The following is a 14,780-nucleotide window of genomic DNA, read 5'->3' as shown; positions in this document are numbered from 1 at the left end:
TAGCAGGACTGTACCTTTTCAAGTTATCATAATCTGTGACTGGCTTCTTGTCTAAGAATTTACAGGGCCTTAAGGTGAGGTCATCAGGTAAATAACTAGCACGTGTGAATCAAAGTGCATTCAGGACAGCCAAGCCACACGACAGCCCAACGCACAGGATTTACCTATTAACCGGTCACTACGGACTCTGCCTAACAGGAGCAAGTCTTTCAAGTTCTGACAATGACATACTGACAAGAAAGGCTGCTGAAACTGATTTAATTAGACACAGTGAAATACTACTGCTGTTCCAAGTCTGTTTATAAAGAGTTTCCATCATATGTTATTTTAAATTTTTTTCAGGTATAAAACTTGGTTTCAACTGTTAGAGCCGAAAACAGAAGTACTTCCCCTGGGATCTCCTCCACATAGAAAAGTTATCCATATAATTATTTTTAAGTAGTCTCCCTCACTTTGGGAAAACTTTACTCTCCCCCCAACACCCACTCACCCCCACACACCCACATCAATTTTAAAGAAAGCCTGTCTGTCAGCCTCCTGTGAGGACACTGAACACCATCCATCCCGCAGGTTCAGTCGACAGTCTGCACGCGCTCCTGAGGAGAAATCAGTTGAGTCCCTGTGCTGTTGTGGTTTGTCTCCAGAGCCACTCTTCCCATCACCATCACTGTGGACTTCCTCCACCACGCTCATCTCATTTGGATTTCAATGCTTCCTCCCACTCAACAGCCGATTCGGCGTTCTTGGGAATTGCTGGAAATATTGATTGCATTTTATTTCGAAAGTCTTTCATCTGAAAGAAGAAAAAAACAAGTCATCAAATGTTAAAGAGGGAAAGAGCCAAAGCAATTAGAGATGGACACCATTACTGATCGGATGAAAATGCATTGCTTATGGGTATGGAGCAAAGCAAGACCAATGAAAGCTAAGGACCGTGTTCTAGCTGCCTTGAAAGAAAATGAGATGCACTTGTTTTCTTCATCCGAGTATAAATCTATTGGGCCTAAAATAACATAAAACTCCACTCTGAATCTGGAAGGCAACATGCTGTAAGTTGTCAACCCCCTGTGACATTTATTCCCTACCAGAAGAACAGTATGTATTGTTGGCTTTCATATATAAAGACGCAGCTGAGAATGGGATTTCAACCCATCGGAATAAATGGATATACTGAGGCCATGCAAAGTTAGGATTTTGGAGCCAGAGGGAAGGAGTGGAGAGAAGAAACTTAGTAGGGGGTAATAAAGAATGAATCCATGAATGGCAGATAAACTAGAATGTTCTTCTGTGCCAGACAGTGCTTAAAGATCTATGCAGAGATTTTACCAGCACAGGTTGATTTGGAATCTGAGAGGCAGAGCGGGGGTCAGCGAGGAGCACCTGGCTCCAGCAAAGGTGTGTGCTGCCCTGAGGGAGGGAACGCTAATTTATGGGAGTTGGATAATCGCAGAGTATACTAATGTACAGTCTTTGGTTCATTCTTTTTAATCTCTACGGTCCTATTATGAAGATATTATTTCAGAAGCACTACAGCACAGAGACAATGTTCTCATGAGCCACATCTCAGCCATATAGCTCAAGGATGCAGCTATCCTCAGTCAAATTTGTGAAGCACCCTGGATTCATCAGCAACATCCAAGTCATCTCTGGAGTGGTTAATTGGAGAGTTGGCTAATCTTTCTTTTATATTGATGCCTACTTATTTCAATTTGAAGCTGAATCATTACCTTGTTTCCAAATTGGGAAATCTTTTTGGGACTTGTAAATTCCTAGGCATTTATCCAGTCATCGTAGCGCTGCTGTTAGCAGCACAGATTCTGGGTATCAGAGAACCTCTCTGTTCAAATTCTAACTCCACTACTTGGGAAAGCTGCTTATTCTAAGTGGTAGTTTCCACGTGTGTAGAATGGAGATAACTACCTGCTTACAGAGTTGTAAGGATTAAGTGAGATAATGCATATAAAGCACAGCACCTAACACACGGGAGTGTTCAATATACATCAGCTATTGTCATCACAGCATCATCAAAATATGTGTTGTGTTCCAAGAACAAAGCTTATAAGGATGTAAATATTATAGTATATTTGTTAAAGCATTATAGTTACATATCACTTGGGTTTAAATATTCTAACACTGGCAGAGACATATGGTTACCCATTATATGTAGTCTGTAGGAGGTCCATGCCAACGTTTGGGTCTCAGACACCAATCTTGACGACACACGTGTCCACGGCACATGTCTCTCCCCAACCCCCTCCTCCATGCAGCTCTGTAGTTGGTACTGTGATGACCCCTTCATGAGAGGTTCTCAACCCCAGGCAGAACTGCATCCCTGGGGAGGGACTGGTCATGCAGTTCCAAATAGCAGTTCTCAAATAGAGTGTCATGCCAACTTGGTGGTCACGACCACTGGTTGCATTTGGGGGGGTGGGGGCGGGGAGAGAACAAATGCTAAACGTCTAGGATGGCCCACAAAAAGAAATGCTTTGACTTGAGGAACCATGCACAGACTTTCTCAGTTGACCAACAGACATCCCTGGCCAGGGTGTGCAATGTGCTGCCTGGTTCTCTCGCTTCACTTTTCTGGTTGAACATCTGTTACAACTAAGCCTAAGCACAGAGTTTTCAAGTGGGGTGTCAGATAGCCAGGTCATGGACAGAACCATTTAGCATTCTGCCTTCTCAGTGACATAGAACATGGTTAGTCACTGAGAAGGGAGAGGCTGGGAAACGCAGACGAGGCCTGGGTAGGAGAGGAAAGGGTGCCTGCTCTTACTTCAGGACGGGGGGTTGTCTTCCCATTTCCTCTTCTTGGCCCAATTTTTTTCCCCTCTCATTTCCCAAGTATTGTATTATTTACTTGTTCCTAGTGTCATATATATTGTATTATTTACTTGTTCCTAGTGTCATAAGTAAGTAAGTGAACCACTAGAAGGGACCTTATCTGAAAAATAGCCAACTCAGAACAGACAGGCTTCAGAGCAAGGTAAAGGAAGGGAGGTAAGTGGGATAAAGACCACCACGTAGCCCTCTTCTGTAATTTCACAGCTGTGGAAATGGAAATGCAAAGTCTACACTGTTATCAACAGGGCCTCAAGTTGCATTAAACAATGGGGCTCCATAGAAGGTTTTTAAGCTTGTACAATTTATGTTATAGGGATAGGAAATGAAAACCTTTGGTTTTTTTCACCTGTGTCAATTTCTGATCTGCAGTTCAGAGGTGTTGGTCTTAGTGATTAGTGATACTCTATCACAGGCCAACAGAACATTTTCCTGCTTAAAAATGAGCTTGCAGAAAGATTTAGCAGTGGAGTATGTCTAAGCAAATTTGGTTATACAATAAATGTACTGAATTCCATGCTAACAATCACAGCTGTTGCCACAGAGCCATCCTCCTACCCTGTACCCCAAAAGTTTGGTGAAGATGGGGCAGGCTGGGAACGAGCATTTTCCAAACGCTGGGTCTCTTCCCTGCAGTCCTCCTCCTCCTCCTCCTCCCTTTCCTCCGACCAGGGAGCGTTTTTCCGGGGCTGTGGGTCACAGGGCCACTGTGCACTGCACAACTCCAGCGGCTGCTCTCCACGAAGACTAAGACACGAATGGCACTCCCTAGGCACCGAGCCCACTGCTCCAAGAACCTCATCCTTAATGCCCCACCAAGAACCTCCCAATGTTTGTGCCCAACCGTGCTGGGCTGTAACAGCATCAGGAAGTAGCACTGTCTAAGGCAGCGGTTCTCAAATAGCGCATCGTGACAACTGGGAAATGTATTACAAGTGATGTGTCACTCATATGGACATTCTGAAGACTGAATACGACTGACTTTTTAGATATTAGAACAGATTCAAGCTTATGTCTCCAATAATTTGACTCTCACTCACACTGCAACAGCCCTGTGAAGGGCCACGTAGCCAGTATGCCAGGAGTGAAACATGGGAGATATTGCTGCACACTTACCATGCGTGTCTTGGCAGGGGAAAAAACATGAAAACTTTTGGTCTAATATATGGTATGCTGAAAAATTACTTAAAAGCTCAGGATATGTCTTTAATTAATCTGAGAAAAGCCTTACAGCATCTATTCTAATAAATAGGCAGTTATTGGAATTAAAAGCTCCAAGTCTTAAAACGTCTTTGCCATTGACTAGCTCATTTGGCTTCAATTTCCTCACTGGCAGGTGCAGGTCTGCCGGCAGCTTTGGTGCTGGGTTAGAATGATGAAAGCTCTATGGGACCGACTGATGAGAAGGCTTCTGGATATATCAATAATTACAGCGCCAGCAGGAATTTTGAAGAACCTGAAAATTCAGCTTTTCATAAAATAAAAGAATAAGACTATAAACGTTACCTGAACAGGAGTAATAATGCCTTTTCAGATCACCTATGTGCCAGGCACTGTACTAAGCTTTAGGCTATTATTTAGTCTTCACAAGTCCATGTGGCAGAAATGAGGACTACCATTTACAAGTGAGGGACCCGAGGTCAGAGAGGTTAACCCATCCACGGTGACAGGGTTTATAAGGCTCTGTCCAGGGTTCTGTCCCCACACATGGCCACTCTGGTTGTGTGACCTGGAAAAACACAGTATCTCTATAACCTCTCCTCATCTACCAGCTTTCACTAAAAGTGACTTTAAAAGCTATAATATATCTCTCTTGCAATGGTGACCATTTTATTTAGAATGGACTGGCAGATTATTACCCACGTCCCCCAGTAGCCAGTACTCATCTACTTCTGGATACGGGGGTTATACTTCTCCACTCTTTTGAAGTCAGGTAACTACATGGCTAGTTCTGGCTAATGAAATGTGAGCAAAAGAAAGGGGCATCACTTCCAGAATGCAGGTGTTTGATTCTCCCAGCCTCTCTTCCCTTTCCATAGCAATCATGTGGGACATCAACATCAGAGCAACATGAGGTACAGAGCCAGCTTGCGGAGGACAGCGTCCCTAGAGAGTGGCGTAAACCCATAATGGATTTACCAGAGAAATCAAGCTTTGCTGTTTTAAGCCACACATCTGGAGATTGTTTTTTTACTGTTGCATAACCCGGCCTATCCCGACTGACACTGATGGTGAAGAGAATTACAAAATAGACATAAGGCATAGTCAGACCCCCTTCAATATTACACTGAATTTGGCTGAAACATGGCTGAATAAAAACTCAAGGGTTGGACAAAGGGGAAGAGGAACTCTGTGTAGTTCAGCTTAAAAAGTGCTTAGAACCACCTGGAACAACCGAACCACCACTCTTCCCACTTTCAGGGAGCTCCGCATACCAATCAGTCCCATTATATGACATTGCTTCCTGAGTAATCAGAACAGCTTCTAAATGTTTTCAATGAAATAGTACGGGAGCTCTGGTCAGCATGGAAAAGGGTCTTCTTGTGGGTGGACTGCTGTCCTGTCTCCTTGATAACATTCAGCTAAGCAGGACTGGCTGAACTTAGCAGATGCTGGCACCTGTCAATTGTGATTAGGCCTGTTGACATTCCCATGGATCCTGAGATGTGTTTGAACACACTGTATTATTTATTTGTCAATTGCATTAGGAAGGCTACCATGAATTTAAAAATCTCAGCTTCTCATTTTCTAAGTTACAGAATTACCATTTAGGTAAAACTCAGACAAGCACCTTCACTTTCTCCCTCACTGTACCACGTGCATAAGGTCTAGAATCTGCAGTAAAGTCAATCGACTTAGGAATAAAAAGTGAATGTGTAACTTTCTGAGAAATACAAGCCCTCAAGCACTCATTAAAATGGCCAATTTTTATGACAGTGATTAACAACAGGGCACAATTCAAAAGCAAAAGCTTTCTGTTGACGTGAAGTAAACTGAGCAACAGGGACGACCCTGGAGCACCTTAGGGCCAGGGCCCATTGTGCTGCTAAGACCCAGCCCAATAAGAGCAATTATGTGATTCTTGACTTCATGTGCCAACAGGTCAGGTTCTCAGAGGTGGTTCTACGATGATTTCACTCAGTCTTTATTTTTAGTAACTGCAAAATTTGGGGACATTTCCTTTCTCTGCCAAAATGACAGTAACTGTACCACCTCTGACTGTCAGGCATCTTTCTAAACGCTTGTATTTTTACTGCACGAAACAGTTTAAAACAGCTACCAACCAGATCAGTATTATTTTCACATTTTAGCCTAATGATCCTGCTTCACTCGTATGTGTGCATGAGTGTGTGCACATCCGTGCACACACGCCTCCCCCACTTGCAGCTCCCTTTCTGCCGCCTTTTTCAAGGCCCAGGTGAGGGACTGTCACCGGGAAATGAAGGCTCCATTACGAACAGTAACTGTGTGTACATTTATTTTTACATTGCACAGAAGCTTCCACTTGTAACAAAGAGTACACAAGCGAACATAGGTATAATCCAGCCAGAACAAAGAGTTAACAGGTACTTAATGAAAAGAATCAGAATTTCTATGGTAAAAGAAACACCTACATCCTCCATTCTTTTGGGCCCAACGGCAACTACATACATGTACAAAGTACTGGCACATCAGTGGTACAAAAACACCTCCTTTGATGCACTTCGGAATTGTAAAAAAAATAAGTATCATCCAGCATCTCGATGCTAAATAGAAGAGCTGGGGGCTAAACAAACAGGAGAGTCACTCTACCCCCCTTCCTGTCTCCAACTTTTATAAATTCAGGTTTATTAAAAATGTGACACATACCACCCCCTAACTACTTCTTCTTCTTCAGTAACTTCAGAAGGGCGGCTCCGCACAACTTCACAGCTCGAGCGCCTCCTGAATTTCCCAGAGCGTCTCTGCGCTCTTCTTCAGACGCGCCTCCTCCTCGGGCGTCAGCTTCACCTTCACGAGGTCGGTGATGCCGCGCTCGCCCAGGACACAGGGGACGCTGAGGAACACCTCCTCCGTGATTCCGTAGAGGCCCTTGACCACGGTGGAGACGGGGTGCACTCTCCGCAGATCCCTCAGGATGCTCTCGGACAGGTCGGCCACCGACAGCCCGATGGCCCAGGACGTGTAGCCCTTCCTTTTGATGATCTCGTAGGCGCTGGCGATCACGTCGCGGTGGACGTCTCTCCACTGCTCGGGGTCTCGGTCGGTCCCCACAGCGGGGTTCAGACCCCTCAGGGAGACACCGGCGACGTTCACGCCGCTCCACACGGGAACGCTGGAGTCCCCGTGCTCCCCCAGGACCCAGCCGTGACAGCTCTCGGGGTGGACGCCAAGCCTCTGCCCAATCAAGAAGCGGAAACGGGCGGTATCCAGGTTGCAACCGCTCCCGATGACGCGGTTCTGGGGAAATTCGCTCAACTTCCAGGCTACGTAACTTAAGATGTCCACCGGATTGGACACGACAATCAGTTTGCAGCCAGGGCTGTAGCGGATAACGTTGGAAATGACCAACTTAAAGATGCTCACGTTTCGCTGGACTAAATTGAGGCGTGACTCGCCCTTCTCCTGGCGCGCACCTGCGGTGACAATCACGAGGCTGGAGTTGGCGGTGACGACGTAGTCCTTGCTGGCCACGATGTGCGGCATCCTCAGGAAGGGGCTGCCGTGCTGAAGGTCCATCGTCTCCCCGCGCAGCCGGCCCTCGTCGAGGTCCACCAGGGCGAGCTCGTCACTCAGGCCCTTCAACAGGATGCTCACGGCACAGGCCATGCCCACCGCGCCGGTGCCCACCACCGAGACCTTGCTGCGGCGCACGGCCTCCTCCGACGAGAAGGGCTCCAGCAGCTCACGCTGGACGGTCGCCACCTTGGCCACGGGAGAGCCGCCTGCCGCCTGGCGGGGACAAGGCGCCATCCTGGGGGACAGGAAACTCGCTCTCGCAGCGTTCACGCTCTGGCCGGCCCGCAGGACGCCCACAGCCCAGCTCATGGCCACTCACTGAACCGGCGCTGGGAGGGAAAGGGGAAGGCGACACGCACACTCCGAGGCGCGAAGACAGGGAGCCCGCGACCGTTGGCCGCCTCCTCAGCCCGCTACTGCGTCTGCGCTAGGCCGGGAACTTTGGACGGCCCCGCGGCCAGCTACTGCGTCTGCGCGAGGCCAGGGACTTCGGCCGCAACCCCCAGCGCACTACTGCGGCTGCGTACGGCGGGCCCAGCTCGCGTGGCCTTGTGAGGGGCTCCACGAGGTCCGCCTCCTGTCTGACCAGCCTGGGGTGGTAAAAGGGCTTCTCTAGCAAATGAATTCTGGAGTTAAAGTTTTACAATCACAAATTCTCTTCAATATTTAACATGTGTCATGGGCCAACCCAGATCCCTGAGATTATTGATTTTCTATTTTTACTACATAATGCCAAGTAAAAATACTTCCATTAAGTACAGATGAAAATAAGGTTAAATTTTCCGAACTGTATCCCTGCTGGGAAGAAGCCGTGTGTGCTCTGTTTCCCAATGGCCTCCTGCACCGTCTCCCTGCATCCTGGGGAAGTGGGGCTTCTGTATTACGTTGCATACCGTTTGAGAACCTTCTATTTGGAAAGGATTTCATTGCTTTTTATGCCAGTCACTACCATGACCCACAAGTGTGGGGAAGTCACAGGAGGTTGACGGCAAGGGGAAGGGGCTGACGGTGAGCTAGTCCAACAGTGGAAACACACGGAGAGGCTGTTACTACTTTCTCATGCCAAAGGAAAGCTCATGATTGACAGGCCTGATTAAAAACGACCTCTCAAGCAGAAAGGTGGCGATGCAGCCTTCTGTTGAAATGAAGACACAGTCACATGTTGCTCAATGACAGAGACATTCTGAGAAATGCTTGTTAGGTGATCATGGTTGTGCAGACATCACAGAGTGTACTTACACAAACCTAGATGGTACATAGCCTACTACACACTAGGCTATATGGTACTAATCTCATGGGAGCACCTTATCTATGTGGTCTGGTGTTGACCGAAATGTTGTTATGTGGTGCATGACTGTGTCTTAAATGTCCTTAAAATGACAAATTTTGACCAACACACAAATCAGATTATTGATTAAAGCAGTAAAATATTAGCTTGTACAACATAACATCAGTATATCTCACCTTCCTCTGCATTTCTCTGGTCAGTCTTATGAACTTTCAAGTTTTCTTTTTCTTGCTGAGGAAGATTCACCCTGATCTAACACCTGTGCCAGTCTTCCTCTATTTTGTGGATGGGTTGCCACCACAGCATGGCTGTCAATAAGTGGCGTAGGTCGACACCTGGGAACTGAACCCGGGCTGCCGAAGTGGAGTGCGTCAAACTTAACCACTAGGCCATGGGGCCAGCCCCTCTTTCAAGTCTTTAAGGAAACAAAAACTTTTCAACTGATGAAATATATACCCTAATAAACCCAATTAACTACAAAAGTCCAAATAAAAATAATGGCACTTTCTCCCCAATTATAAACAGAGTTCTGACCATGTAATGAATCCTCAAAGCTCTCCTTTCCTTCTAAGAGAGCAATATGCTCTCCCCTAGTGGGGCTCTTGGTACATGCAGCCCCCTCACAGTCAGCAAAAAAAAAAAATTTTCAGTTTCAGAATACTGCTATCTTGACCAAATGAACATTTTATAATCAGAACTTGAAAAGCCATTCGTACTCTTCCTGCCTCTGAAATGCAGTCCAGGAAGAGAGGAACAACAAGCAAAGGAGTTGGTGAGGGGTGGGCAAGTGTGGCAAGTAGTGGCGCTTGGCAGTCCCGCTCCAGTGTGATGCGCTGGCGCTCCAGCAGGCACCAGGCACCCTGCGTAGATGCAGCGGAGCCACAAGCTCTGTGACTCACGAAATGATGACAGCGCCACAGGCATGAGTTCTCTCCATTCTGCTGGTCAGATTTATGGTACCCATTTTTCAAATTAAAAACTAGAATTTTTAAAATGTTCTTTGTTTAATAGAGGATCCTTTCAAAAGACTAACTTTGATAGCTATCATTTCTTTTATCCCAGTCGTGACTTGAAATGTTTCGGCCTGATGCCTGTTCCCACCTTCTTCCTCTGTTGCTTCCTTTGACTTATTTTCCAAGATAAGTGTTCTTGAGGATGAAATTCAAGGGCATAAAGACTCTTAGCTAGATGGCTTCTTTCTACAGTAATTTTCCTTCTAGAGTTTCAACCACTTCAGAAATACAATCTCCATGATAGCTGCCTCTTCAGTTTTTCAAACCCTTGGCTACAACTAAATCAATTTTGAGAAAAATAACTCTTCAAAATAAAAATACCTCAAACAAAGCAGCTTTTTATTTACAGTAAGTCTTGAGGTAAGAAGGAGAGAACTGAGAAAGACGAAGAGATGTTCATGACTCCAGAGCAGATTGAGGTCTACCCCAAGATGTGAAAAGCCAAATATAGCCAGACAGCTCCCTAATGACCTTCTATCTTAGGTGGCTCATTATTCCTTTGAATAGAAAACCTATCTCAAATTATCTATTCAAAATGCAGTATAATATTGCACCCGATGGCAGATTTATGCCAGAATACTTTTGGTTACACTACTTAGGAGGGAGGAAACAGGAAATGAAGATGACTAGCAGGTCTCTGGACCAAGCGTGGCCGCAACCAAGTCATTCTACTCCTTCCACCTGGACTCTCAGCCCCAGGCCCCCCTGCCCTTTTTCTATCTAGGAGTCCAGTTCAGATATTCCATCCTCTCCTAAGACTTCTACAATCACCCCAGAAAAACTGACTTTTTAAAAACCCTATGCCACCAGTGTACTTTGTACCTCTATCATAGGATTTATCACCCACAATTAAATATAATTACGAATTTGTTACTCCAAAGGGATCACCTTTTATTTCCCAGCATATCCCTATCCTTTAGAACACAGCTTGGGAAGTGAGCAAGGATTCAGTAAATGTTCGTGGTAGAAAAGTGTGAGTAAATAACTGTAGAACCGAGTTAAGTAAGGCTGGAGGGCTAAACGGTGAGAGAGACCGAAAGGCAGGCCTGGAGAATCCACCTGGAGCTGGAGTTCTGAACAAAGGAAAACGTGTAGGTGCCTGGTTGGAGTTTCTTAGCAAGGCTGATGCATAAATTTCAGATAGAGCTATGGATAAGCTAAAAGCTTAACTATTCCAAAGCCAATATCTACCTTTACCAAGTTAGAACATAGCAAAAAAAACAAACAAAAAGATAATTCTACAGTGCAAGAAACCCAGGAAAACAAATATGCAATGGTAGAAAGAATAGTTTTATCCTTTAAAGTTATTTAAACTGTTTTGTTTTTTTGGAAAGCTTTTAAAAAATAATCAGTGCATGAAACCCTTGATTTGAAAAAAAGAAGATGCAATGAAAGCAGTGTTAATAATATGATAAGCTATAAACTCACTAGCATGCAAAGAGAGCATTATATGAACACAATTATTTTATTTGTTTTTTTTCTTTGTTCTTTTGAGGAAGACTGGCCCTGAGCTAACTACTGCCAATCCTCCTCTTTTTGCTGAGGAAGACTGGCCCTGAGCTAACACTCAGCCCATCTTCCTCTACTTTATATGTGGGACACCTACCACAGCATGACTTTTGCCAAGCGGTGCCATGTCCACACCCAGGATCCGAACCAGAGAACCCCGGGGCAGTGAGAAGTGGAACGTGCGAACTTAACCACTGCGACACCGGGCCGGCCCCTGAACACAATTATTTTAAAAGTCTTCTTTGTGATTTAAAATTCATAAAATGCAAATTGTAGTTTTAAAACAATTTAGTGAGCTGTGATTCTATTGCTCATAGATATTAAAATCTCTATGACTTTGTTTTCCTGTGTGGGGACCTTTACAAATCCCAGCATCTGGAAGTACCGTCCTTTGTCACCAATACTGGGAATGCTGGGGAAGGACAATGCAGGGCCACAAAGGTTTGTCTCCTGAGAAGGCTAAAGGCAGAATGTCAATCCAAAAAGCAACACTGTGATCAACTTCCTATTTATGGTATTCGAATGTGAGAACAATGAATTGGCAAATTCTCCCAATAAATCCCTCAAATCTCATTTTTGTTCTTTAAAGGCATCACATAGTTTGCATGCACTGTAAAATAGCTGCATGTATTAATCATTGAACAGGAAGAAAAGCAAATACTTTAATGTGGGAGAAAACAGGAAAAACAAAAAAATTAAAATTCATTAGTTCGTGTTTAAACAGCCCAAATCATAATAACTGAGACAGTTTAACGCTACGGCTACAGGCTCTCACTGCATAGGTGGTTTTACTAATTCACCCCATTCACTCTCTGCGATTGGATTAATGGAAGTCATGCTGTAGTCCTCAGTAACAGCAGCTTTATTCATCTAAAAAATTGACATGAAAAATACATTTGTGTATGGAAGTTACTTTCAATTTGAGGTAGAAACATAAGTTATCTGTATAAACCCCAAACTGCCAAAACAGATTAACTCCATGTTGTAAAGGTTCAAAGTCAATCTGCCTCAGGACTCCATGGAGGCAGAGAAGAGAGTCAGCAGCGGGGAACAGAAGGCAGAGGAAGGAGGGCTCCGGGTGGGGGATCAGCAAGGACAAGGCTCAGAGGCTAGGAAGAACAGGGCCTTTCCACATGGCTGGGACTCTGAGTGTGACAAGGCTTATGAGAGAAATGGCTCAACTCTCAACTGTAGCACCACTGACATTCGGGACCAGATCATTCTTTGTGGGGGCTGTCTAGGCGTTGTCAGACGCTCAGCAGCATCCCTGGCCTCTACCAGATGCCAGCAGCACCCCGGCAGTTATGACAGGCAAAATGTCTCCAGACATCACCAAATATCTTTCTTCTGGGAAGAGGGGTGGTCAAAATTGTCCCCCGCTGAGACCCAGTGAGTTAAAGAACAAGCAGGGGCCAGATCCCAGAGGGACTCAAACCATTTCGGGAGCTTGGACTCTCTTCTCAAGGGAAGAGGGAGCCACTGAAATGGGAGAAGCAGAGCGGTCAGATTCCCTCCACGAGATGCTCACCAAACACCTCCTCTGCGCTGGGCACTGCTGCAGGAGCTGCGGCTACAAGGAACCAGATAAATGAGGTCTTGACTCTCTCAAAATTTATACTCTTTTTGCAAAGACAATAAAACATGAAAATGGTCAATATAATTTCATTTTGCAATAGCACTGCAAAGAAAAGAAAATAGGATAATGTCAGAGAGGAATGGAGTGGTGGGAGTCAAGAGGCTACTTTATTTTAGACCAGATGGCCTGGGGAAGCTTCTCTGAGGAGGTGAAATCAGTTTGGGGTGAAACTCTGGATGCCACCACAGAGCCAGCCATGTGACCATCTGGGGAGGAGTTTCCTGGGCAAAGCTAGAAGGCCCAAAGTAGGAATAAGCCTGGAGTGCTGAGGGAACAAGGCTGGGGGGTGTGGCCGGGTGAGGTGGGGTGGGGATTGGCATGGGAGGGGGACTGTGGTAGTTCAAGATGAGGTCAGCCAGGTAGGTGGGGCCACATCTTGTCAGACTTCTTCAGCTAGAGCCACTGGGTTTTAAATAAAGGAGTGACAAGATCTGACTTACATTTTAAAAATATCTTCAGCTGCTGTGTGGAGAAAACATTCTAGGGGAAGTAAAGGAGAGGCCAGGATATTAGACAGGAAACTGTTTCAACAGCAGAAGACGAATGGAGGTGGAGAGGGCTGAGAGGAGCCGGGCGGTGTTTAGCCGCAGAGCTAACAAGCAGGACTTGCTCGGGATTAGACGAAGGGAATGAAGGGAACCGAGAGAGTCTAAGATGATTTTCTGCTGGGTTTTTGGCTTGAACAACTCGGGGGATGACAGTGGCATTTACTGAAATGGGAAAGCCTAAGGGAGGAGCAAGTTGCGGCGGAGGTGAGGAAACCAAGAGCTCTGGTTAGGACATGGGCCACTGACACGCCTGGAAGACACACAAGTGAAGCTGTATGACATGCAGTTGCGAGGCAAATCTGAAGGCCAGGCTGGAGCTATACACTGGGGCATCATCAGATTGTCCAGATTGTTTTAAAATGCCAGGGACTAGATGAGAGCCCCGAGGGACTGAGACAGGTGGAGACCAGGAGAGTATGAAGCACTGGGCACTCTGGCGTTTAGAGGTCTGCCCGGGGAGGAGCCAGAAAAGGAGACAGGCAAAAATGGCCAGTGAGGTTGAGGGGACTAAAAGCCAAAACCCAGTGTTTCATGGCGGGGAGAATGCTCAGCTGTGTCAAACACTGCTGAGAGGTGAAGTAACAGAAGGATAAAGATAAGACCGGGATCTGGCAACAAGTAGCACTGGCGACCTGAAACTAGCAGTTTCAGGGGGTGCTGGGAAAGAAGCTGCAGTGAGGAGAGAAAGGGGAGCAAGTGGAGACAGTGACCACAGGCATCTCTTTCAGGAAATCTTTTCTATGAAGAGAAGCAGACAGATGAGCTGGTAGCCGGAGGAGGATGAGAAATATCGAGAGAACTTTGAGAGGTGAGAGAAACTAGAGCACGTCCGTACATGCTGCAGCACAGGGAAAAGCTGACATCAGCAAAGGCTGAGGAAAGTACGGGAGCCAGGTCCGTGGGCAGATACCGGGGGGAGGACTGAATGCCCAGGGGCAGGGGTGGGCCTCTGGGAGCACCGTGGACCCTTCACCCACGGTGACATGCAGAAAGGCAGAGGGAGTGGGGGAGATGCAGGTAGAGGGAAGACGAGGTCTGCGGAAGACGAAGGCCAGAGCACTCTTGCAGTCGTGTGGAGAAAGGACTGTAGAGAGGCAAGGGGGAGGCTGGGAGAAGGAGTGATTGTGATCATCTCGTGATAATAATAATGTGATAAAAAATTGTGATAATCTTGGGGCAGGAAGGTGCCCCAACTATAGTGGCTGTAGGGGTCAGGGAGAGTAAGA

At 46.1% G+C, this 14,780-nt stretch overlaps 2 protein-coding genes across 2 annotated transcripts in view; both read right to left on the bottom strand.

Moving 5' to 3' along the window:
• Positions 1 to 241: 241 nt before the first annotated feature.
• TMEM242 (transmembrane protein 242) overlaps positions 242 to 14,780 on the bottom strand; it is a 31,723-nt gene continuing 17,184 nt past the window's right edge. The window contains exon 4 of the mRNA XM_046670057.1: positions 242 to 793. Coding sequence (XP_046526013.1) covers positions 695 to 793 — 99 coding nt within the window. The 3' untranslated portion in view covers positions 242 to 694. The remainder of the gene's footprint in view (positions 794 to 14,780) is intronic.
• LDHAL6B (lactate dehydrogenase A like 6B) lies at positions 5,678 to 9,162 on the bottom strand. The gene has a single exon (XM_046670056.1). It carries the CDS (start codon positions 7,867 to 7,869, stop codon positions 6,748 to 6,750), a length of 1,122 nt encoding a protein of 373 aa, XP_046526012.1. The 5' UTR covers positions 7,870 to 9,162; the 3' UTR covers positions 5,678 to 6,747.

Source organism: Equus quagga, chromosome 8, assembly GCF_021613505.1.
Source record: "Equus quagga isolate Etosha38 chromosome 8, UCLA_HA_Equagga_1.0, whole genome shotgun sequence".
NCBI lineage: Eukaryota > Metazoa > Chordata > Mammalia > Perissodactyla > Equidae > Equus > Equus quagga.
The sequence above is the reverse complement of the archived record's forward strand: the minus strand, read 5'-3'. Positions and strand labels throughout refer to the sequence as shown.

Excerpts from the sequence above, each read along its gene's own strand:
- LDHAL6B (XM_046670056.1), bottom strand. The coding sequence starts at position 7,869 with ATGAGCTGGGCTGTGGGCGTCCTGCGGGCCGGCCAGAGCGTGAACGCT.